This window comes from Equus quagga, chromosome 13 (assembly GCF_021613505.1).
Source record: "Equus quagga isolate Etosha38 chromosome 13, UCLA_HA_Equagga_1.0, whole genome shotgun sequence".
Lineage (NCBI taxonomy): Eukaryota > Metazoa > Chordata > Mammalia > Perissodactyla > Equidae > Equus > Equus quagga.
In genome coordinates this window covers 92,521,264-92,543,121 of record NC_060279.1, presented here as the reverse complement: position 1 = coordinate 92,543,121, position 21,858 = coordinate 92,521,264, and the positions used below count along the sequence as shown (strand labels likewise).

General features: G+C 55.9%; 1 protein-coding gene across 2 annotated transcripts in view; it reads left to right on the top strand.

Annotated features, from left to right (window-relative positions):
- MARK4 (microtubule affinity regulating kinase 4) overlaps positions 1-21,455 on the top strand; it is a 29,540-nt gene extending 8,085 nt beyond the window's left edge. The window contains exons 7-18 of one of the 2 annotated variants that reach the window (XM_046682741.1): positions 655-711; positions 3,140-3,376; positions 7,114-7,233; positions 7,642-7,741; positions 9,180-9,289; positions 9,387-9,546; positions 12,278-12,495; positions 14,849-14,952; positions 17,045-17,323; positions 17,464-17,543; positions 18,519-18,563; positions 20,150-20,360. In XM_046682741.1, coding sequence (XP_046538697.1) covers positions 655-711; positions 3,140-3,376; positions 7,114-7,233; positions 7,642-7,741; positions 9,180-9,289; positions 9,387-9,546; positions 12,278-12,495; positions 14,849-14,952; positions 17,045-17,323; positions 17,464-17,543; positions 18,519-18,563; positions 20,150-20,214 — 1,575 coding nt within the window. In that variant the 3' untranslated portion in view covers positions 20,215-20,360. Of the gene's footprint in view, positions 1-654; positions 712-3,139; positions 3,377-7,113; positions 7,234-7,641; positions 7,742-9,179; positions 9,290-9,386; positions 9,547-12,277; positions 12,496-14,848; positions 14,953-17,044; positions 17,324-17,463; positions 17,544-18,518; positions 18,564-20,149 lie in introns of both variants that reach the window. The other variant, XM_046682740.1, reaches the window with a different exon arrangement.
- The last annotated feature ends 403 nt before the right edge of the window (positions 21,456-21,858 follow it).

Below are 21,858 nucleotides of genomic sequence, written 5' to 3'. Positions count from 1 at the left end.
GTGCATGCCCAGGCATGTGCGTGCCTAGGTGTGTGCGTGCCCAGGTGAATGCATGCCCAAGTTCATGGGTGCCCAGGTGTGTGTGTGGGAGGGCCTGTGGTTTCGGATGTGTGGCAGTGAGGAAGGCCAGGTGTGTAAGCGGGCAGGAGAGCCTCAGTGTGGGTATCTAGGTTTGTGGACAAGAGAATGTGCAGTGCGAGGATGTCCAGGTGGGTAGGGAGGAGTGTAGATGCCCGGGTGTGTGGCAAGGAGGTTGCCCACACACATAGGAGGACAGACAGGTCTGGGGGCGTCGGTCCAGGACTGTCCAGCTGCCTGACGCAGCTGTACTGGGGGTGGGGGCTTCAGCCCTGCTGTGTCAGGGTCGTGTGTCGAGAAGTGTGCCGTGTCCTGTGTGTTTCCAGATGTGAAAGTCGGGGGTGGGGGGCTGGTCCTGACGTCGTGGTTCTGACGGCCCTGCTGGGAGGGCGTCCTCACATCTGCGTGTCTGAGTGGAACTGTGCGTCCCACAGCATTTCTTGCTGGCACCGAATCGTGGTGGGAGGCCCCAGCGTCTTGGCCTCGGCCCCGGGGCTCGGTTGTGGGTGGGTTCACAGGGTCTCTGAGGGAGGCTGAGGGGCTTGGGGGCCATCAGTAACCGCCCTTCCCCCCCAGATTGTATCGGCTGTGCACTACTGTCACCAGAAGAACATTGTCCACAGGGACCTGAAGGTGAGCCCCCCACGCTGGGAGCTCCCCAGCTCAGCCCACACCCCCCACGCTTGACTCCGGTCCCCTGGGGTCCCCTCTACCCTCCGCATCCCCTGCCTCTCCCCGTGTTCCTTCCTCAGTGTCCAGAGCCCCTTGACTTGTTCTCAAGCTTTTGTGGCAAAAACAAGGCCAGCAGGTGGGGGAGCAGGGAGCAGGGTGGGGACAGGAGGAGAGAACAAAGGAGAAAGAAACAGTGTCCCAGCATGGCCCGGACGGGTTCCTGTGTGCCAGACAAGGACACTGCGGCTCCATAAAGAGTCCATCGCTCTCAGAGCCTCGGCATCTCTCAGGCTTAGAACGTTCACGAATCCTCAAGAGCCACCTGCCTCAGGTCTTAGGGTCACAGACATCTCAGGACTTGAACCCCCAAGGCCAGCGCCGGGCCGGGAGGGGACACCTCGGGCCTGGCCCCCGCTGTCTGCCCACTGGAGCTGGGCTGGGGCAGCCCCTCGAGCCGCTCTGTGTGCCCGGGTTCCCCTCCGCACCTCCCACCGGAGAGACCTGCCCGTCTCAGGCCTTCTCGTCTGAGACCCAAGAGAGACGTTTGTGTGGCTCCATCGAGTGGTGTTGACTCTCATTTCTTGAGCACCTACTATGTGCCAGGCCGTGTGCTTTACGGAAGGTCTTCCCGTGGGATGTGTAGTGAAGGACCAGGTTCATGTTAGTGCTTTCAATTCCCGATCCGTTGTCGACAAGTGCTTTTGTAAAGTACGATGAAAAGGAAATGAAAAAAAAGATGTGCAAAATACTAGCCCGATTTTTTAAGTTATTAGAGTCAGAAAACATGAAATTCTGGGACTGGCCCAGTGGGGTAGTGGTTAGGTTCACGCACTGTGCTTGGCGGCCTGGGGTTCGCCAGTTTAGGTCCTGGGCGCAGACCTAGCACCGCTCATCAAGCCATGCTGTGGTAGGCGTCCCACATACAAACTAGAGGAAGATGGGCACAGATGTTAGCTCAGGGCCAATCTTCCTCACCAAAAAAAAAAAAAGAAAAAGAAAATCAAATCCCACTGTCAAATTGCTGTAGAAGTTCCTAGACAGTCCCAACTCTGTCCTGACCCTCAGAGGGGGCCCCTCAGAGGCTCTGAGCACGAGGGGACTGGCCCTGCCATAGATGGGGAAGATCCAGTGGAGGAGGCACGCCCCCTGGTGGGGGGTCCTGGAAGTGGCTAAAAGGGATTTGGGATGTGGTTAGTGCACCAGGGGGACCAGCCGCCAGAACCAACCCGGACGTGGGGTTGTGGCTGGATTGTGGAGCCTCAAATGGCAGAGCGGGGAATGTCACCCCGCTGCAGGATGCTATTGCTTTGAGCTTTGGGGCAGATCTCTCTGGAGTGTGTGTCCTTGTGGGTTCTGTCCCCTGATGAGTCGGAGGTGGGGAAGGTTGGTATGGAAATGCACCGGGAGGTGGGGAGACCAGGAGGCCCAGAGATTCGGGCGGCCTGGCTAGGGAAGGGCCACGTGGCATGGGCCAGACGCGGGCGACATTTCGAGGGCGGGGATGTGCCCCGATCTGCAGTCAGAAAGCTGGAAGAGGCAGGTGCTGGAGCCGCCTTCACGCTCCGTCCTCTTTTGGATTCCAGCTCTGCCTCTTTCTCGTGGTAGGCGCGAGGTGGCCTCCCTGAGCCCTGGGTTCCTCACCTGTGAAATGACAGTTACTAGAACAAGTGCCGCTAAAAACAGACCACACCTTATCATGAAAGGAAGCATTTATTGAGTGCTGACTATGTCCCCCTCGCTGCGGTGGGCCCTTCACGCTTAACCCCATGATCGCCAATGAGGCAGGTGCCGCAATGACCCTCAGTTTACATATCAGGAAACTGAGGCACAGAGAGGTCTGGTAACCTAAGAAAAGTCACACGGCGAGTGAGTGGTGGAGCCAGGATTCTTCCAGAATCTGTGTTCTTAACCCTACATTATGCAGCCACTCTTATAAATGATAGTCCGCTCAGCCCAGCGCATAGTAGGTGCACAATAAATATTAGATTAAATTCCCGTTTTCATTGTTATAGGTCTTGAAGAGTCCTCTTTTTGTCTCTTCTTCTGGGTAAACTGAGGCGCAGAGAGGGGCAGGAGATTGCCCGGGGACCCCCAGCTCTGCAGACCACGTGGGATCGTAGTAGCTAATGTTATATAGCGCTTACTGGGTATGAACTGCTCTAGGCCTGTTATGTGGATTAACTCGCTTAATTCTCAGAGAGCCCTGTGACATAGGGATATGATTGTCCCCATTCTGTGGATGAGGAACCCGAGGCCTAGGGGATAAGGCCACTGCGCAGGGTCACACAGAGTAGGGACAGGGCCACAGTTGGTCCAGGGGGCCTGGCTGAGGACCCCGCGCACCCGTCCACACCCCCCCCCCCCCCCCGGCCATCTCCCTTCCTCCCAGGCCGAGAACCTCTTGCTGGACGCCGAGGCCAACATCAAGATCGCCGACTTCGGCTTCAGCAACGAGTTCACGCTGGGCTCGAAGCTGGACACGTTCTGCGGGAGCCCCCCGTATGCCGCCCCCGAGCTGTTCCAGGGCAAGAAGTACGACGGGCCGGAGGTGGACATCTGGAGCCTGGGCGTCATCCTGTACACCCTTGTCAGCGGCTCCCTGCCCTTCGACGGGCACAACCTCAAGGTGCTGGGCGCGGCTGGCGTGGGGGTCTTGCTCTCCTGGGGAGGGTCTCTCCGGGCCCCCATCCCCCATACACCTCCTCGGCAGACGGCCAGAGAGGCGGGGCTGGCCTGAGGTCACATGGCCAGGCGGGGGTCAGGCAGGACCCAGGTTCTCTTGGCCATGGGGCAGCCCGAGTGGACCGTGCTGTGTCAGGCTGGTCCACGGGGCACATGTTTTGCAGGTGGTAGAACTGAGCTCGAATCCTGGCTCACTCACTCCTTCACTCATCCGTATTTTTCGCCCTCCGTCGATGGGCCAGGCTCTGTTTTAGGTTTTGCAAACACAGTGGAACCAGAGAGGCAAAAGTTCCTGCCCTCGGGGCAGCCCGGTGGCACAGCGGTTAAGTGCACACGTTCTGCTTCTCGGCGGCCCAGGGTTTACCGGTTCAGATCCCGCATGCGGATATGGCACCACTTGGCAAGCCATGCTGTGGCAGGCGTCCCACATATAAAGTAGAGGAAGATGGGCACGGATGTTAGCTCAGGGCCAGTCTTCCTCAGCAAAAAGAGGAGGCTTGGCAGCAGATGTTAGCTCAGGGCTAATCTTCCTCAAGGGAAAAAAAAAAAATTCCCGCCTTCATACAGGCTGCTCTGTGGCCGAACTTTGAAAACATGCTCTGTGGGAAGAGCCAGTCACCAAAGGCCACCTGTTATAGGATTCCATTCATATGAAACGTCCAGAAGAGGCACATCCTGAGTGACAGAAGCAGATCAGTGGTGGCCCTGGTCTAGAGGGAGGTGGAGTTCAGGGTTTCTTTTGGGGCGATGAACGTGTTCTAAAATCGATGGTGGTGATGGTCGCCAACTCCGTGAATAGACTGAAAACCAGTGAATTGTGCGCTTAAAACAAGGAAAGATTCCTGCCCTCGTGGACCGACACGCCAGCGGCAGAGTCGGCCAGAAAACTAGAGAAACAAGCGAGATATATATTATGTCAAAAGCTGGCCAGTGCGATCGGGGAGAAAATGGGAGTGGGAAGTGGGGGGTGAGTTGTGGTGTTGTGTATTTTGCTTTTCTTTCCTTTGAACTTTTTTTCGGGAGCATTGCCAGTCTACAAAAAAGTTGCAGGATGAGGACAGGCGGATGTGGTGCCCTTGAGGGGACGCGCTGATGGCTAGCCCCTGGCCATGTCGGTCGTATCTGACTGGAGATGCGTGTGGTATTGTCGGCATCTTCATACTGATGGAACATTCAGGAGCAAGTCACACACAAAGTGTCCTTTATGCCTAAGGGCTGCATGCGGCAGGTCCCTCCCGAGGCGGTGGCGCTCAGGAGCTCTGGCGTGGACACCGTCCTGGCCTCCAACCCCCGGTCCATACTCAGATGTCGTCCGTTGGCCCAAGAATCTCCGTGGTAGCTGTTTTTCCTCCAGCTCCGGCATCCACTCAGGCCCCTGTGTTGCGGCTCAGTCGTCCTGTCATCTGGGACAGTCCCTCCGCCTTCCTTGGGCACTCGGGACGTGGCGTTGTTGGCGAGATCGGCCAGTTGTCTCCCTCAGCGAGGGGTGCTCCGTGGTTCCTTGTGGTCGGGACTCTTGGTGCGCTCCGGGCGGGACCTCGCAGCGGGAGTGCCCGGTCCTGCTCCACGTGGCCTGTGAGGAGCCCCCAGGAGGTCAGGGAAGTCCTTGCTGAGGACAGACCGTCTGTGCAGAGACCCGAGCGATGGCGAGGAGGGATTCCCCTCTTGACAGTGGCCTCGGCCGAGCATCCACCCCTTTGAGCCTCAGTCTCCCGCTCTGTTCGGTGAGGACTGTAAGGTACCAGCCTCTCAGCGGCATTCGAGGCCTCGCTGGGGCCGGGCGTGCAGAGCATGCACTGTCACAGAATAATCTGTCAGAGCGCCCAGCACGAAGCCATGGGGGCTTTTCAAAGGGCCAGGCCGGTGTCACCTCCTGCTGTCCTGGTTCCCCCACCAGGCACCCCAGCGCTTGCTGAGCGAGGGAGAGACACAGCTGGGGACAGCTCCTGGCACTGTCATTACCTAGCTCAGTGACCTTGGACAAACCCCTTTGTGAGTCTCAGTTTCCCCGCCTACAGATGGGGACATCGAGAGCCACTTACAGCCAGGCTGGGCGTGGAAAGCCCGTCACAGGGACCTGGCTGCTGCTCACCATTGTGACAAGTGGCGGGTGGCACAGTGGTTACACAGCCCTGGCTCCAGGGCCCGACCGCCTGGGTTCAAATCCAGGACGAGTGACTTAACCTCTCTCGGCCTCAGTTTTCTCGTCTGGAAAATGGGTATCCCCGCCCTGCTTCACAGCGCCCCTGTGAACACAGATGTCATGCGCATAAAGCCAGGCCCGGGGACGTGCTCTGAAAGTGACACACGTCCTTATTAAATAGTCACGACCCCTCGGGCTGTGATGGGCGGCAGACCCCGGAGCTCCCCAGGCACGTGCCTCTCCCAGCTCTTCTAGGACAAGGCCCCAGAACGTAGCTCCCAGCCGCGTCCCCACAGAGGGCTCTGCCCCAGAGACCCCCGTCTCCCCGTTCACCCCCTTGCTCCTTTTTCTGTCTCCCTCAGTCCTTCTTTCAGGGATGGAAGGGGTCTCCCTGGTCTGCCATGCCATGGAGCACAGAGTTTATTCTGTCTTTCACAGCTGAGGCAGGGCCCCTCATACAAGGCCCTTAAGGGGCCAGCCCAGTGGCGCAGCGGTTAAGTTCGCATGTTCTACTTCAGTGGCCCGGGGTTCACCGGTTCGGATCTCGAGTGCGGATGTGGCACCGCTTGTCAAGCCATGCTGTGATAGGCGTCCCACGTATAAAGTAGAGGAAGATGGGCACGGATGTTAGCTCAGGGCCAGTCTTCCTCAGCAAAAAGAGGAGGATTGGCAGATGTTAGCTCAGGGCTAATCTTCCTCAAAAAAAAAAAAAGGCCCTTAAAAAAAAGCATAAAAATCAATGCCTGTTCTTTGACATTGCTAGGGCTGCCCTTTTAAAGCCAGGCGTGTCTGGGGGGCTGGGAGGAGGCCCCGAGGGTGGGAGGAGGGTGTCCAGAATCCCCCTCTCTCCTCCTCTTTTGTAAACCTGATGTTTCAGTGGCACTTGCTCCGGGCCTGACCTGTGCCAGCATTTATTTCTACAGACTCGCTCACGTTCCACCCTGGAAGTGGGCATGTGGTCCCTGTTTACAGATAAGGACACTGAGGCTCCACAGGCCGCCTCACCTGCCTACCTCCCCTCTGATCTGGCTTTCAGAAGTCACTTTCACTGGAGGTTAAATTATGGAGCTTGAAAAGGATTTTTTTTTGTTTTTTTGTTTTTTTTGAGGAACATTAGCCCTGAGCTTAACTACTGCCAGTCGTCCTCTCTTTTTGCTGAGGAAGATTGGCCCTGAGCTAACATCCATGCCCATCTTCCTCTACTTTATATGTGGGACGCCTACCATAGCATGGCTTGCCAAGCGGTGCCATGTCCACACCCGGGATCCGAACCGGCGAACCCCGGGCCTCCGAGAAGCGGAACGTGCGCACTTAACCGCTGCGCCACCGGGCCCCATGAAAAAGAACTTTTTTTAATTGCTGCATCTAATACCACATTCCCATTTTACAGACGGGGAGCTGAGGTCAGGGGAGAGGTGGGATGCTGGGCCTCGGAGCTGCTGTCGCTTCTGGGGGAGGTTGAGACAAAGCCGAGTGCGTGCGTGTGTGCGCATGTGTGAGAGTGGCGGGCCCCGCCCCCAGTAACGCCGTCCCCGCAGGAGCTGCGGGAGCGGGTCCTCAGAGGGAAGTACCGGGTCCCTTTCTACATGTCGACAGACTGTGAGAGCATCCTGCGAAGATTTTTGGTGCTGAACCCAGCTAAACGCTGCACTCTCGAGGTGAGCCCGCGGCCCGCGCTCTGCCTGGCCTGCGCCCACCTGCCTGGCAGGTGCAGGGGGACGGGCTGCCCGAGACAAGCCTCCCAGGCCCGTCCTGTCACCAACCCCCCCCAGCCTCGCCCACTCGCCGCCGTGCCAGTAATTAACTAATGAGCTCCTAAGGTGATTGCAGGGTGCCGGGGGCCCCAGATGACGCGCACGTGGGAGGGTGACATCAGGAGGCTCCGGGAGGGGGCGGGGGTGGAGGTGCTCGCTCAGGAAGCCCTCGGTTCTGGATGTCAGGCGCTGGAGGTGGGCGACAGGGCCGATAGCCCCCCTTGGGGGCCCACGTGGGAGGTGGGGAGCTGTATTTTTTTCGATTTCTTCTGACATCTGTCTTCTGGCCTGTCCTGCTCCCGGTTCCTTCAGCAAATCATGAAAGACAAATGGATCAACATCGGCTATGAGGGTGAGGAGTTGAAGCCATACACGGAGCCCGAGGAGGACTTTGGGGACACCAAGCGAATCGGTGAGGGTCGGGTGGGGGGCGCCAGGGAGCCAGGGGTAGGGTCTCCCCAATACCTACGCCTTGGGTTAGGGCATCGGAAGAGTTTGCAAGGCAATTAGGGAGAGCAGAGGCATCTGGGCTCCAATTCCTGTGCTGCTACTTTCTAGCTGTGTGACCCTGGGCAAGTTTCTTCCCTTCTCTGTGCTTCTATTTCCTCATCTATAAAATGGGATCATTGTGGAACGTATCTTGTAGGGTTGTTATGAATATTAAATGAGTTCATCTACGTAAAGTGCTTATATTAGGCGTGTGATAAGTGCTGATGTGTTAGCTTTGATTATTAAGATGCAAAAAGAAATCATAGATTGTTTCTAGAAGAATTTGTGCACAGGTCGTCAGTAATCTGCACATTTGGGGGAGAGCCTCAGCTTGACATGTGCCTTGCCCACCACACTTTTGGTCCCGATCCTCCAGCCTGGAACCTTGAACTCTTGACCCCTGAGACATTCATTAGCCCTGGAAGTGCCCCTTAGGAACCATCCAGTCACCCTCCCTACTACTGCGGAGGGGACGGAGGCCACCATCAAAGCTGGCTGCATTGATCAGGACTTTCATGGCTGCAAGTAACAAAACCCAAGCCATTCTGGCTTGAACTAGGTAATAATAATAAGTTGAATCACATGAAATTGCCATTTTTATAGGTCCAAAATAGTCAATACCAGCAGTTTCATGTGGTTTAATCTAATAGTGATGTTATTCTCAGAACTAAAAAGGCCAGGGTAGGCCAGCCTTCAGGCACAGCTGGATCCAGGTGCTCAGAGGCAGTGGTTGGGAATCTTCTCAGTGGTGGCTTCTTTCCCAGGCAGCTCTCCCTGGAGCAAGCTGGCAACAGCATATCCTAGTGGCCTGGACACCCCATCAGGAAGAGAGGCCACTTTCCTTATGTTCTAATAGAAGCCCTAGGCTGGTGCCCATTGGCTATCCCTGAACCAATAAGTTTGGCCTTGGGGATGAAACACTCTGATTGGCCAGACCTGGGTCATATGCCTGCCGTGGACCAATCAGTGTGGCTTTGGGGATGGAGCATTCTGATTGGCCAGACCTGGGTCATATGCCTGCCATGAAACCAATCAGTGTGCCTTTGGGGATGGAGCATTCTAATTGGCCAGACCTGGGTTATATTCCTGCCCTGAACCAATCAGTGTGGCCTTGGGGATGGAGCACTCTGATTGGCCAGACCCAGGTTATATGCCTGCCCTTGGGGTTTGGAACAGGCAAGAGTCAGCCAGGTGATGGGAGCAGGGAAGGAATGTTCTTCCAAGGAAAATCAGGGTGCTGCTGGCCGAAGGGAGCCTGGATACTAGAGACGCCAAAGAGCTGGCGTCGCTGTGTGGTGCAGAAACGAGTGGAAGGGAAGCGTCTGGGGAGACTGAACTTCCTCTCCGTCCCTCTCTCCCAGAGGTGATGGTGGGTATGGGCTACACGCGGGAAGAAATCAAAGAGGCCTTGACGAGCCAGAAGTACAACGAAGTGACTGCCACCTACCTCCTGCTGGGCAGGAAGACTGAGGTCAGAAGGCGCCGGGGGCATTGGGGAGGCTCGATGCCTGGGGTGGAGGGATGTCGGGGACAGGGTCTGAGGCTCCTCGTCTGTCATCTTCCTGCAGGAGGGTGGGGACCGGGGCACCCCGGGGCTGGCCCTGGCACGGGTGCGGGCGCCCAGCGACACCACCAATGGAACAAGCTCCAGCAAAGGCACCAGCCACAGCAAAGGGCAGCGGAGTTCGTCCTCCACCTACCACCGCCAGCGCAGGCACAGCGACTTCTGTGAGTATCGGCCTGCACCCGCACACGCCATCTCTGGCCCCGAGGCCTCAGACCCGTGTCACGTCAGGGTTCTCTGGCTGCAAGCGACAGAAACCTGCTCAAGCCGACTACAGGGAAGGGACAAATTTCTTATAAAGGCGCAGGGACATTGTGTGGAACTTGGAGGCGGCCAGCTCAGGAAGGGATTAGAAACTGGAAAAGCAGCCAGATGCAGAGCAAACACTCTGTGTGTCTTGCTTCCTCTCTGCCTGTCTGGATTTCCCTTTCTTTTTTACTTATCTCACCGAATCCTTTTGCCAGCTCCTTACATGTTGGTTTTAGAGACCAGCCCAAATGGGAGCTGGAATCTCTTTGATCCACTTGTCAGGGATGGAGCTCTGATATCAGGGTCCAGTTGAGATTAATCCATATTGACTAGGACGCAGGAGGACACATTGTACAAAGTGGCTGCTGAGAGCCTGCCCTCTGGCCTCTCCTCCACACTGAGATAAAGGGAGGCCCTTACTAGTAGAAAAGGGCTGTGCAGACACCTGATTATACCCCACATTCTACAACTGACAGGTGTCTCCTCTGCAGAAAATAAGTAGATGCCACCACCAATCCCACAAATCAGGCACAGAAACTTCCAAGAGTTCTCTTCCCTACACCCTCATCAAATGTTCATCTTCCCCATTATTTCTTTTAGCAGCTCTATCGAGACCTAATTCACATAGCATGCAATTCACCCGTTTAAAGTGCACAGCTCAGTGGTGTTAGTACATTTACGGGGGGGTGCTCCATCACCACAGTCAACTTTAGAACATTCTCGTTAGCCCAGACAGAAACTCCAGAACCCTTAGCCATCAGCCTCCAATCCCCCATCCACCCCAACCCCCAGCCCCTGACAACTCCTAATCTATTTTCTGTCTCTCTCTCTTTCCCTGTTCTGGACATTTCGTGTAAACAGAGTCATACGGTCTCTGGCCTTTGGGGTCTGGCTTCCTTTGCTTAGGATAATGTTTTCAGAGTCTGTCCACGTGGTAGCCTGGATCAGGGCTTCATCCCTTTTAATGGCCGCGTAATATTCCTCTGCGTGCAGGTACCACGTTTTGTGTCTCTGTCATCAGCTGGTGGACATTTGGGTTGTTTCCACCACGGCTGCTGTGAACATTCGTGTGCGGGTTTTTGTGTGGGTGGATGTGTTCGTTTCTCTCCGGCATTTACCTGGGAGTGGAAGTGCTGGGTCACATGATAACTCTGTAAACAGTTGAAGGAACTGCCCGGGTGTTTCTGACTCTCCATTGTTGATGCAGCCCCACTTCTCTGCAGGGGCAAAGTTCTGTCCTCGGGGGTGGGTGCCAGCAGGGGGAGAGGGTGTCAAGGATGCTCAGCATCCGCCCTAAGCAGGAAGTGTGGGCTTCTGGATGGTCAAGCCATTACTCTTTCCCCACCTATGAAAGAGCAAGACTAGGGTGCTGGCCCAGTGGCGTAGTGGTTAAGTTTGTGCGCTCCACTTTGGCAGCCCAGGGTTTGAAGGTTTGGATCCTGGGCACAGATCTCACACTGCTCATCAAGCCATGATGTGGTGGCATCCCACATACAAATTAGAGGAAGATTCGCTCAGGGCCAATCTTCCTTACCAAAAAAAAAAAAAAAAAAAAAGATTGGCCCAGAAAGTCCCTAAGAAGCTTGTGACTCCAACATCCCATGGTTAGAACGTAGTAACCTTTTAAACCTCCACACAGAGACTGTCTGGGTTGCAGGCATTCTGGGGTGAGGGACTGTTGATGGCCCCCTGTCAGTCATTGTAGAGCTCTCAGCTTACTGTGGTTCTGGAACTTTCGAACATGAAGTTTCCTGAGAATTTGACACATGGAAGTTCTGACTGTCTGAAGTTCTACACATTTACCCCCTGTTCTAAGACCATAAATTCCCAAAACATTCTAAAGGACCAGATTTGGTTTTGAAACTAATACAGTCATATCCTTAAAATTCGATGGGAGGAAGAAAGTAGATGGTAAAAAAGCATCCATCCTACACATTTCTCCCGGCCCCCAGCTTGTCTTGGGGGCAGCCACTGTTACCAGCTTCATATGAATTCTTTTGGAGAGATTTTATTTGTACCTAAACATATAAAGAGATAGATGTGAAAAGAAGGAGAAAGAGAGAAAGAAAAGAGACATATAAAGATAGATAAATGCCTTGTTCATATATTAATATGAAGATAATATTCTCCACTTTTAATACAAATGATAGTCTGTCAGAGGCATTCATATATAAACAAGTAGATACAGATAGATATAGATACAAACTTTCCCCCTTTTTGTACAAGTGACAACACACTGTAGGCCTCATGCCTTGCCTTTTCTGATTTATAGTTTAGCCTAAAGATCATTCCATTTTGGTACGTAAGAACCCACCTTGTTCTTCTTTATGGCTGCGTAGTATTCCATCGGGTGGAAATATCTTGACTTGTTTGGCCATTCCCCTGTTAAAGGGCATTTAGGCTGTGCCCAGTCTTTTGGCCTGAAAGAAAAGGATGATGCAATGAGTAACCTGTCTGTGCATCTTGTCATTTATGTGGAGTTTCTGGGTCAGTAGCTGTGCGTGTGTCATTGGGACGGATATTGTCAGAATGGCCTATGCAGAGCTCATAGCCTGGGCGAGGAATTCCGAGGTCCCAAGGATCACCCAGAGTAGCTTCTGGCTGTTCCAGTTGATATCAGCCCTCACTGTCCCCTCCCTCCCCCAGGTGGCCCATCCCCCGCCCCCCTGCACCCGAAGCGCAGCCCAACCAGCACGGGGGAGACGGAGCTGAAAGAGGAGCGTCTGCCGGGCCGGAAGGCGAGCTGCAGTGCGGCGGGCAGCGGGAGCCGCGGGCTGCCCCCCTCCAGCCCGATGGTCAGCAGTGCTCACAACCCTAACAAGGCAGAGATCCCGGAGCGGCGGAAGGACAGCACGAGCACCCCTGTGAGTGGCCGGAGCTCGGGGGCCGGGCCAGGGGGCCTCCCGGTTCCTTTTTCACACCCTGCTGTTTCCTGTCCTGTTCCCTAGACCAGCACACAGGACCGCTTGGTCTAGCGGTTCACTCACTCATTCAACAAACACTTATGGAGGCTGTCTGGGTCCTGACCTTCTGCTTGATGCTGGGGCACGAGTCAGCATTCCGTGTCAGAAAGGAGGACTGTAGTGGCTTTAGGGAGGAAGGAGTTAATACGGGGAGTCAGGTGCTGACAAAATTGTGGGACGCGCTGGAGGAGCCGACAGTGGACGAGACCCACAGGAATGACACATCGACACAGCAGAACCGACCCACCCGGGGAGCTGCCACCTCAGAGGATGCCTCTAGCGCTGTGGAGTTCAAGAACGCACGGTCCAGGCTACAGTCAAGACTCAGACTCCATCCTCCGCCAGAAGGGCCCCTTGATGCCCAGAGGTCTGGAGAAGGGGCCCTGGGGCCCCGCTGAAGCAAAGACCCTCAGCTCGTGACCTTGCCTGTATGAGCGGAAGTCAGAGGGGATGGGAAGGTGGCTGCCACCCCATTTCCACCTTCCAGATCTTTGTGAGTGCCAAGATTGGCAGGACCCATTCATATACAGACCTCGAGCTTCAGAGGAGTCTGAGGGATGTAATATTTGGCTTTCCTGCTTCTGGAGCTCCCTAGAATGGGAGGTTTGAAGGAACCAAAGGAGCCTTAACATTGGGAGACGAGGGTGCAGGCACAATACAGGAAAGTGGTCAGGACTCTGCAGCCACACGGACCAGAGTTTGAATTAGACTGATGAGCTGTGTGACCTTGAGCAAGTGACTGCACCTCTCTGAGCTTCAGCATTCCTCCCTGTGAAGTGGGCTCATCAGAGAACTTGGATTGTTGTGAACCTCTTGTAAGATCTTGTACGGAAAGTACTTCACCCAGTGTCGGGCTCAGTAAGCGCTCAACGAATGAGAGCTATTGTTATGGCTACAAGAAACCCACACCTTCAGAAGCTAGAAAAGGAACCGCAAATTAGCTCCAAAAGAAGTCCAAGGAAGGAAATAACAAGTCAATAAAGGAGAAAACAGATGTACACTAGAAAAAATGAACGAAGCCGAAAGCTGGCTCTTGAGAAGATGAGTAAGATCAGCGGACCCCCTAGCAAAACTGGTTAAGAAAAAAAGACAGCAAACGCGAATTACTCATATCAGAAATGAAAACGAGAACTATGTTCCAACATAAAAAAACGAGTGAGAGGGCTGGCCCCGTGGCCGAGCGGTTAAGTTCGTGCGCTCCGCTGCAGGCGGCCCAGTGTTTCGTTGGTTCGAATCCTGGGCGCGGACATGGCACTGCTCATCAAACCACGCTGAGGCAGCATCCCACATGCCACAACTAGAAGGACCCACAACGAAGAATATACAACTATGTACCGGGGGGCTTTGGGGAGAAAAAGGAGAAAAAAAAATCTTTAAAAAACAAGTGAGAAGCTATTAGGAACAACCTCATACCAGTAAATTTGACGACTTCGATGAAATGGACGGATATGTTTAAAAACACAATTTACCGAAACTGACATGAGAAGAAATAGAAAACCTGAAGAGTCTTAGGTTCTTGTTAAATTGCATCCATGATTTCAAACTTTCCCAGAAGGAAAATTCCAGACCCAGATAGCGCTAACTGGTGGAATTCTTGGAAACACGGAAAGAAGGAATAATACTGATCTTAGACACACTTGCAGAGGACAGAAAAAGAGGAATCGTTAACCAGCATATGTATGAGGCGACATAATCCTGGCGTGGTGTCCTCTGTCCTCAGAGACGGTGCCCAGTCCGGGTGGGACATATATGCGAACAGACTCTGACAATACGGAGGGAGGAAGGCTGTCGCGGAGGGGCCCCCAGGAGGCCCCTGAGTCAGCCTGGGGCCGAGGGTGGGGTGTGTTAGGAACAGACACCTGCACACACACAGGCGTGAGTCAGGAGGCGTAACTAGCAGATGAGACAGCCCGGGGCTGAGCACAGAGGCAAAATGTGGCATGAAGGATGTTCAAGAAAGCTTGACGTGGCTGGACTGTTCCCAGGTGGGGGAGCTGGGAGAAGTGAGGGAGACAAGGCTGCCGCCTGGGAATCCTGCCCGACCGCCTCCTCTCGGCTCCCGTGGCTCAGCCTGCGTTGCTGGCATGGCCCAGTAACCTCCGGATGGCCCGGCGTGAACCATCGCCGGCTTCCCCTCGGTCCACACACAGGCCTCTACCTCCTTCATAAGGATGGAGGCCAAAGAACGGAAAAGGGGTGCGTTAAGGGCTGTGCCTGCCCCGCCTCACCCCCCTCCTGGCTGTGTCTCCCACAGAACAACCTGCCCCCCAGCATGATGACCCGCAGAAACACCTACGTTTGCACAGAACGGCCCGGGGCCGAGCGCCCGTCCTTGTTGCCAAATGGCAAAGAGAACAGGTATGGAGACGGGCGCAACGGGGCGGGGGGAGGGAGCAGGGCCCCCTGGGGCTGAGCTGACAGAAGTGGGGGAGGGGGCCCCGGCGGGGACTGCGGAGTGTCTGCGTGCGCCCTGCCCCTGGCAGGGTCCACCCACGTCCGCCCCCTCGCAGACACCCCCCTTCATGGAGTCGTCACCAACACCAGGAAACCAGCCTGCCCTGTCCTCCGCCCACCAGCCTTGGGAACCTGAGTGGATTGTTGTTTTTTGAATGATCCGTTTTTAGAACTCGAGAGAAGCCCCAGAATGTCACAGCTCCAGCATCCTCTGGTTGGCTGGTTTTCAGACTTCTTTGCCTGAGTTCCTTCCGTCCCTTTCAGCTGGGAAGTGAGGGAAACCAGTGCCGACCGGCTGGAGCCTAAAAAGAGAACGAGTTAGTTCAGATCACAGTTCAAGTCCAGGCCGGGGGCGGGCTTAGGGATAATGACACAACCGCCCCCCCTCCCCCGGGGCTGTAGGATGGGATGCCAAGGTGCACTCTGGGAAGCACGTCATAAAGGGATGCAGGTGTTCCTCCTGGGCGGGGCAGGGAGATGAGTGATGGATAGCAGGAATTCTGTGGCTCCTCGCTCTGAGTTCCAAATCTGGCCTCTGCACTCTGTTAGCAAGATGACCTTCGACAAGTCTCTGAGCCTCTCTTTCCTCCCCCATAAGCCGGGGGTGATGTTCTCTGCCTCCGGGCCCCATTAGAGGGATCCAGTAGAGATCAGGTGCGTCCTGTACCTGGCACACGGTCTGGGACATAGTAGGCATTCCATGACTAAGAGCTTTTTTTGTGGTTATTAAATAAAAATAATAATAGCTAACATTCATCAGGCGGTAACCATGTGCCAGGCCTCTGTATATTAGCTGGTTGAATGCCCCTGACAGCTCTGTGAGGTTTCTCCATCTTACAGCTGAGGAAATGAGGCACAGATGGGTTAAGTAACTTGTCCAAGGCCACACAGCTGATGAGGAGCAAAGATTCGAGACTGACTCTGGGATCGGTATTTGTAACCGCTGATAAGGCATGGCCTTCAGTTCTGGTCAGGAGACAGTGTCCAGTTAGATTATAGGCTCGGCTGCTGTAACGGAGAGTCCCCAAGGCACAGTGGCTTAAATAAAATGGAGCTTTAGTCCACTGTGACCTAAGCATCCAGACGTAGGAGGCCAGGGTCCTCCAAGGACCCAGGTTGATTCTGCCAACCTCAGCATGAGGCTCCTGCTCTGGTCCAAGGCCGCTGCACCAGTTGCCACCATTTCCCAACCAGCAAGAAGGGCGGAAAGAGAGTGGAGCACAAACTGCCTTCTCTTTAGAGGCCTGACCCAGAAATAGTACAAAGCACTTCTACTTGTATCCTATTGGCTAGAGCATAGTCACATGACCACCCCTAGCTGCAAGGGAGGCTGGGAAGTGTAGTCTCTGGCTGGCGGCCATGTGCCCTGCTCTTAGAGGTTTGGTTACAAAGAATAAAACGAGGAGGATGGCTTGTGAGGGAGACATGGGGGCATCTGCCACAGTCAGGGTTCCCCCTCTGAGATCCAGGCTGGTCCTGGGGTCCCTGGAATAATAGAAATTGGAGGTCTAGTCCTTGCTGGCAGGACTGGGAGGGCCAGAAGGGCTGGAGGGGGGTCCTGGGACAATGGAAATTTAGGAAGAAGGTCTCTAACTCTTTATTTTCACCTGTTGAAAAATTGTCATAATGAATATAGGTACTCTTGACCTTCACATCTGTTCATTTTCCCGAGTTTGCATAATGAAAGTTGAGATAGCAGAGTGTTCGCAAAGTTGATTTGGCTCCTGAGGTTTGGATGGCAAATAGCAAGGGATTCTTGCAAAAATATATCTGAATCTATTTATTGCTGAGTTTGGAGAGGGTAGAGATTGAAGAAAGGACAGTTTGAAGGAGGGATGACTTAAGAGGGGAGAAGAGTTGGTAAAATAATACTAGGGTTGTACAGTACACAGCCTGGACAACTGTACAAGGCAGCCCTGTCTCTGAGCTCTAGCTTGGTTGGGGTTTGTTGACCTTCTTCGAGGCCCCACCCTGACTCGTCCCTCTCTGCCCACAGCTCGGGTACCCCACGGGTGCCCCCCGCCTCCCCCTCCAGTCACAGCCTGGCTCCCCCATCAGGGGAGCGGAGCCGCCTGGCTCGCGGCTCCACCATCCGCAGCACCTTCCACGGTGGCCAGGTCCGGGACAGGCGGGCAGGGGGCGGGGGAGGTGGGGGCGTGCAGAACGGTCCCCCCGCCTCTCCCACGCTGGCCCACGAGGCCACGCCCCTGCCCACCGGGCGGCCCCGCCCCACCACCAACCTCTTCACCAAGCTGACCTCGAAACTGACGCGAAGGTGAGCCTCCCCGGCCGTGGGGGCGGGAGCGGGATGGGGCTGATGGGGTCTAACCTGTCTCTGCTCCGCCTCCTGTGCCCCGACATCTCCTCCTCCTCCTCCTCCTCCTCCTTTTCCTCCTCCTCCTCCTCACGCTGCAGGGTTACCCTCGATCCCTCTAAACGCCAGAACTCTAACCGCTGTGTTTCGGGCGCCTCTCTGCCCCAGGGATCCAAGATCAGTAAGTCCCAACCCCCCTCTGCTCTCGTGGCTCTGCCTCCCTGTCTGCATGTCTGATCTGTGTGTGCAGGCATCGGGGGAAGGGGGCTCCGGGAGCGGGGATGGGGTCTGTAGGTGGGCTCTGGTGGTTCGTTGACTCACTCATTTGATAAACAATCGTCCGGCCTCTGGAGCCAGACTCCGGGTTCATCCCCCAGCTTTGCTGAGTGCCCTTGAGCAAGTCACTCAAGCTCTCTGGGCCTTGCTTTCCTTTTCTGTAAAAGGGGGATAGTAATAGCAGCACCTTCCTCATAGGGTTTGTGGCGCCGACTAAACGAGGTGAGATATGGACTGAGCTTAGAACGTTGCCTTGGAAAATGCCTTATAAATGTTTGCTGTTACTCACTGAGCGCCTACTGTGTGCCTGGGGCCATCCTGGGCCCTGGAGTAGAGCGTGAACAAGATGTGTAAAGTCCTTCCCCAGGCAGAGCCAACGTTCTGCTAGACCCAGACACTAGACAATAAGTAAATAAAATGTATAGACTCTCGGGTGGTGACAAGTCCTAAGGGGAGAAATAGAGCAGGGAAGGGGGCGCGGGGCGTGGAGAGGGAGGGTGCAGTTTTAAATGAGGTGGGCCTCCCTAAGGTGTCATATGAGCAAAGCCTGAAGGAGAGGGGTGTGTGTGTGTGTGTGTGTGTGTGTGTGGCCCCTTCTGTGTGTAGGTGTGTGTCTCCACCCGCCACCCTTTCTCTCTCGTCTTCCAGATTCTTCCGTCTCTTTCCTTTGACCTGCACTAACCATTTCACACTGGGCGCCCCTTCTGGGCAGGGAGAGGGAGCTCAGATCCCGATTCCCGGCCCTCCCGGGTCCAGCTCCAGCCAGGGGGAAGGGACCGGGGCTCAGCCAGGGGGGCTGCCCCGAGTCCTGGAGGCAGTGGGTTGGGGGAGGGGCTCCCTATGTCCAGATGAGACACTCTGTCCCCCTCCCCTTCCTTAGGGTCGCAGACGAACCTGAGAGAATCGGGGGACCTGAGGTCACAAGGTGAGTCGTGTGCCTGCCCCTGGCGACCACACCAGCCCCCACCCCTCCTCTGGCCAGGTGTCTCAGCACCTGCCCCCATTCCCCTAGACCCTTAGATGGGACCTGAGCCTCATCCTCCGAGGCCAGCTTCCTGAAATGCCCTGTGACCGTCGCTCCTCTGCTCTTCTTAGCGCAGCTCCCATCCCCAAGGATTTCCCCTCATTCCCACCCGCATCCCTGAGCTCCATCCCTTGACCGTCTTTAACTTCAGCCTCTTCCATCTACAACCGACCCCTCCCCCTGCTGACACCACGCCTCCCATCCGCTCTCATCCAATGAGGCAGGGCGGTCGCAGGCACCTCTGGGCCATCAGGTGGCAGACATTATCTCTACAGCCCTAGGTGGGAAATAGTTTAGACTTTGAGGGCCAGACAGCCGCTGTCACACCTCTTCAGCTCTGCCATTGCAGCACAAAGGCAGCCCTATTCAATAGGAAAAAAAAATAGGTGTGGCCATGTGCCAATAAAACTTTATTGACAAAAGCAGGCGGGCCGTCCTTGGCCAAGCCCTGCCTTCTTTGACACAGTAGCAATGGAGAGACCCCAGTGGGAATAAACAGCCTCCCCGGTAAGTTCGACAAAGTCCCAGGACTCACTCTCATTGGCTGGAATGGGGTCACATGTCCACCCCTAAACCAATGCCTGTAGTCAGGGGCAGGGAGTTCTCTGATTGGTCAGACCTGGTCATCTGCTCAGCCTTGAACCAATCACAGTGGATGTGGAATGTCCTCATTGGCCAGAACTGAGTCACGTGCTGCCCCTTGGAGCTGAGAAGTGGAGTCCCCTCCTGAACCCGGAAGACTCCATGTGGGACGCTGCTGAAGAGGGGCATTGTGGGTAGTTTAGGCGGGACGTTTCCTTGTTGTGCAGGGCCCCCTCCCGCACTGCCGAACGCGCATGATCTCCCATCCCTCCCCTTCAACCTAATAAATGCCACGGGTGCGCCCATCCCAAGACATTGTGGCACTCACAAAGCCCCAGAAATGTCCAGATACCCAGTTGGGGGGCAGTCCGGCTTCTAGGTGAGAGCCCGTGCCCTAGAGTGGGGAGGGCTGGGCCTCCAAAAACGGTGATTGTTACCAGAAGGACGTATTACCTAGGAAGCAAGCTCAGCTGCTGGAGCAGAGACCCCCCCCCCCCCCCAATACAGACGGCAGTAAATTTCTCTCTTCCCCGCACCCTGTGGCCAGGCCAGGCTGGCAGGGCCAATCTGTTCCATGAGGTCACTCAGGGAGCCAGGGGTCTTGCATCCCCATCCCTTTGAGCCCTGTGGTCATCTTCGCAGCAGAGGGTGGCTCATGCTGCAGCCGAGTGGGGCCACAGAGTCCAGGGCACGCGGTGTCTTTTGAAAGAGGCGGTGTGCGCGGAATTGCTCGCATCCCTTCCGCTCGCATCCTGGAATTGGGAGACCTGGCCGCAGGGGAGGCTGGGAAATGTAGTCTCTGGCTGGGCAGCTGCGTGTCCAGCTGAAACTGTCACTGGGATGAGAAAGGGGGAGACGGGTTACCGTCCTCTTCTCTCCTTTGAGCGTCCTCTCTCCCCCCGCAGTTGCCATCTACCTTGGGATCAAGCGGAAACCGCCCCCCGGCTGCTCCGATTCCCCTGGAGTGTGAAGCTGACCAGCTCGCGCCCGCCCGAGGCCCTGATGGCAGCCCTGCGCCAGGCCACGGCGGCCGCCCGCTGCCGCTGCCGCCAGCCCCAGCCGTTCCTGCTGGCCTGCCTGCACGGGGGTGCGGGCGGGCCCGAGCCCCTGTCCCACTTCGAAGTGGAGGTCTGCCAGCTGCCCCGGCCGGGCCTGCGGGGGGTCCTGTTCCGCCGCGTGGCGGGCACCGCCCTGGCCTTCCGCACCCTGGTCACTCGCATCTCCAACGACCTCGAGCTCTGAGCCGCCACGGCCCCGGGTCCCCTCCCCTTCCTCTTCCTCGTCCCCTCCCCTTGGGGTCAGGGAGGGGATTCTCATTTTGTCATCACCTGAGTTTCCCTGAAGTCGGTTTAGGGGCCAAGATTGTCCCCTCGGCTGTTCTGCGGGGTCGTTGGGCATGAGAGAAAAGCGAGGGTGCTTGGCAGGGGGAGCTGGCACCTTCCTGGAGCCTCCAGAAGGTCCTGTCCCCCCTCGCCCTGCCATGGGGCACCTGAGGAGACTCTGGGGGCAGGGCCGGGGCAGAAAGGGAAACTGAGGAAGCTCTTCCATTCCTCCCGATGGCTCAAGAATTAGGGCTTGGGCAGGGGCCGGAGGAGTTAACTGAGCCTAAAGACTGGAGAATGGGGGGGGAGGAGGGCTGGGAGTGGGGGTCCGAGAGGCAGATTCCTTCCCCTCCCCCTCTCCTCGTGCTCGAACCCCCCTTCCTGCCCCAGGCTGGCGCGGGGCACTTTGTACAAATCCGTGTAAATACCCCCCACCCCCTCCCCTCTGCAGAGATCTCTCAAGGAGCTGCCGCTGTCACCTCCGGTTTTTAAGTTATTACACCCCGCCCCCCGTCAGCCCCTCACCTGCAGCCTGTCGCCCAATAAACTTAGGAGAGTCCCCCCTCCCCCACGCTGCCCCCGGGGTTTTCCTTCCCTGCCCTCCCCTGCAAGTGTGACGAGGAGGAGGTGTGGGACCTTGGGCGAGTGGGTCCTCCTTTCTGAGCCTCGGTGTTCTCATCTGCAGAATGGGAGCCGCGGGGGTGCGAGGGTCAAGGATGACTGTGGAGGAGGGCGGGACAGAATCGGCCTCATCCACGAGGCCCCAGTTCCCATGTTGGACCCCATTCGTCCACTCACATGCCCACCCACGTTATACTGGACTCTCAACCACTTCTTACTCCGGTAGTACATTTATTCAATAAACAGTCATTGACCGGTGCCTACTCCATGCCAGGCCCAGTGCTGGACACGCAGACGCAAGGAGCCCCTGTGTTGGGGGACGTGGGTTCTGACGCAAACGCTAAAGAAACCGTTGCTTTGGGGAGCCCAGAAAAGAAAGTGAGAGGAGGTTGGGGAAGGTGCTCTGGGGGAACTGGTGCTGGAGTTGGGCTTTGAAGGACGTGTAGGAGTTGACCAGGTATTGGATATGCCCTGGGCGAAAGCCTGGAAGTGGGAGTGTGTGGTATATCTTCAGAGAACTGTGGGTCGTTTCCGTGTGGCTGCTATGCTGGGGTGGGTGGAGATTTAGCAAGAGAAATGCTGTATTAGGACTAATAATTCATCTGCCCTTAAGCAAAGATGTATCTGTTTGCTTATGTTATTTAATAGTCCAAGGGCATCTGGCTTCAGGT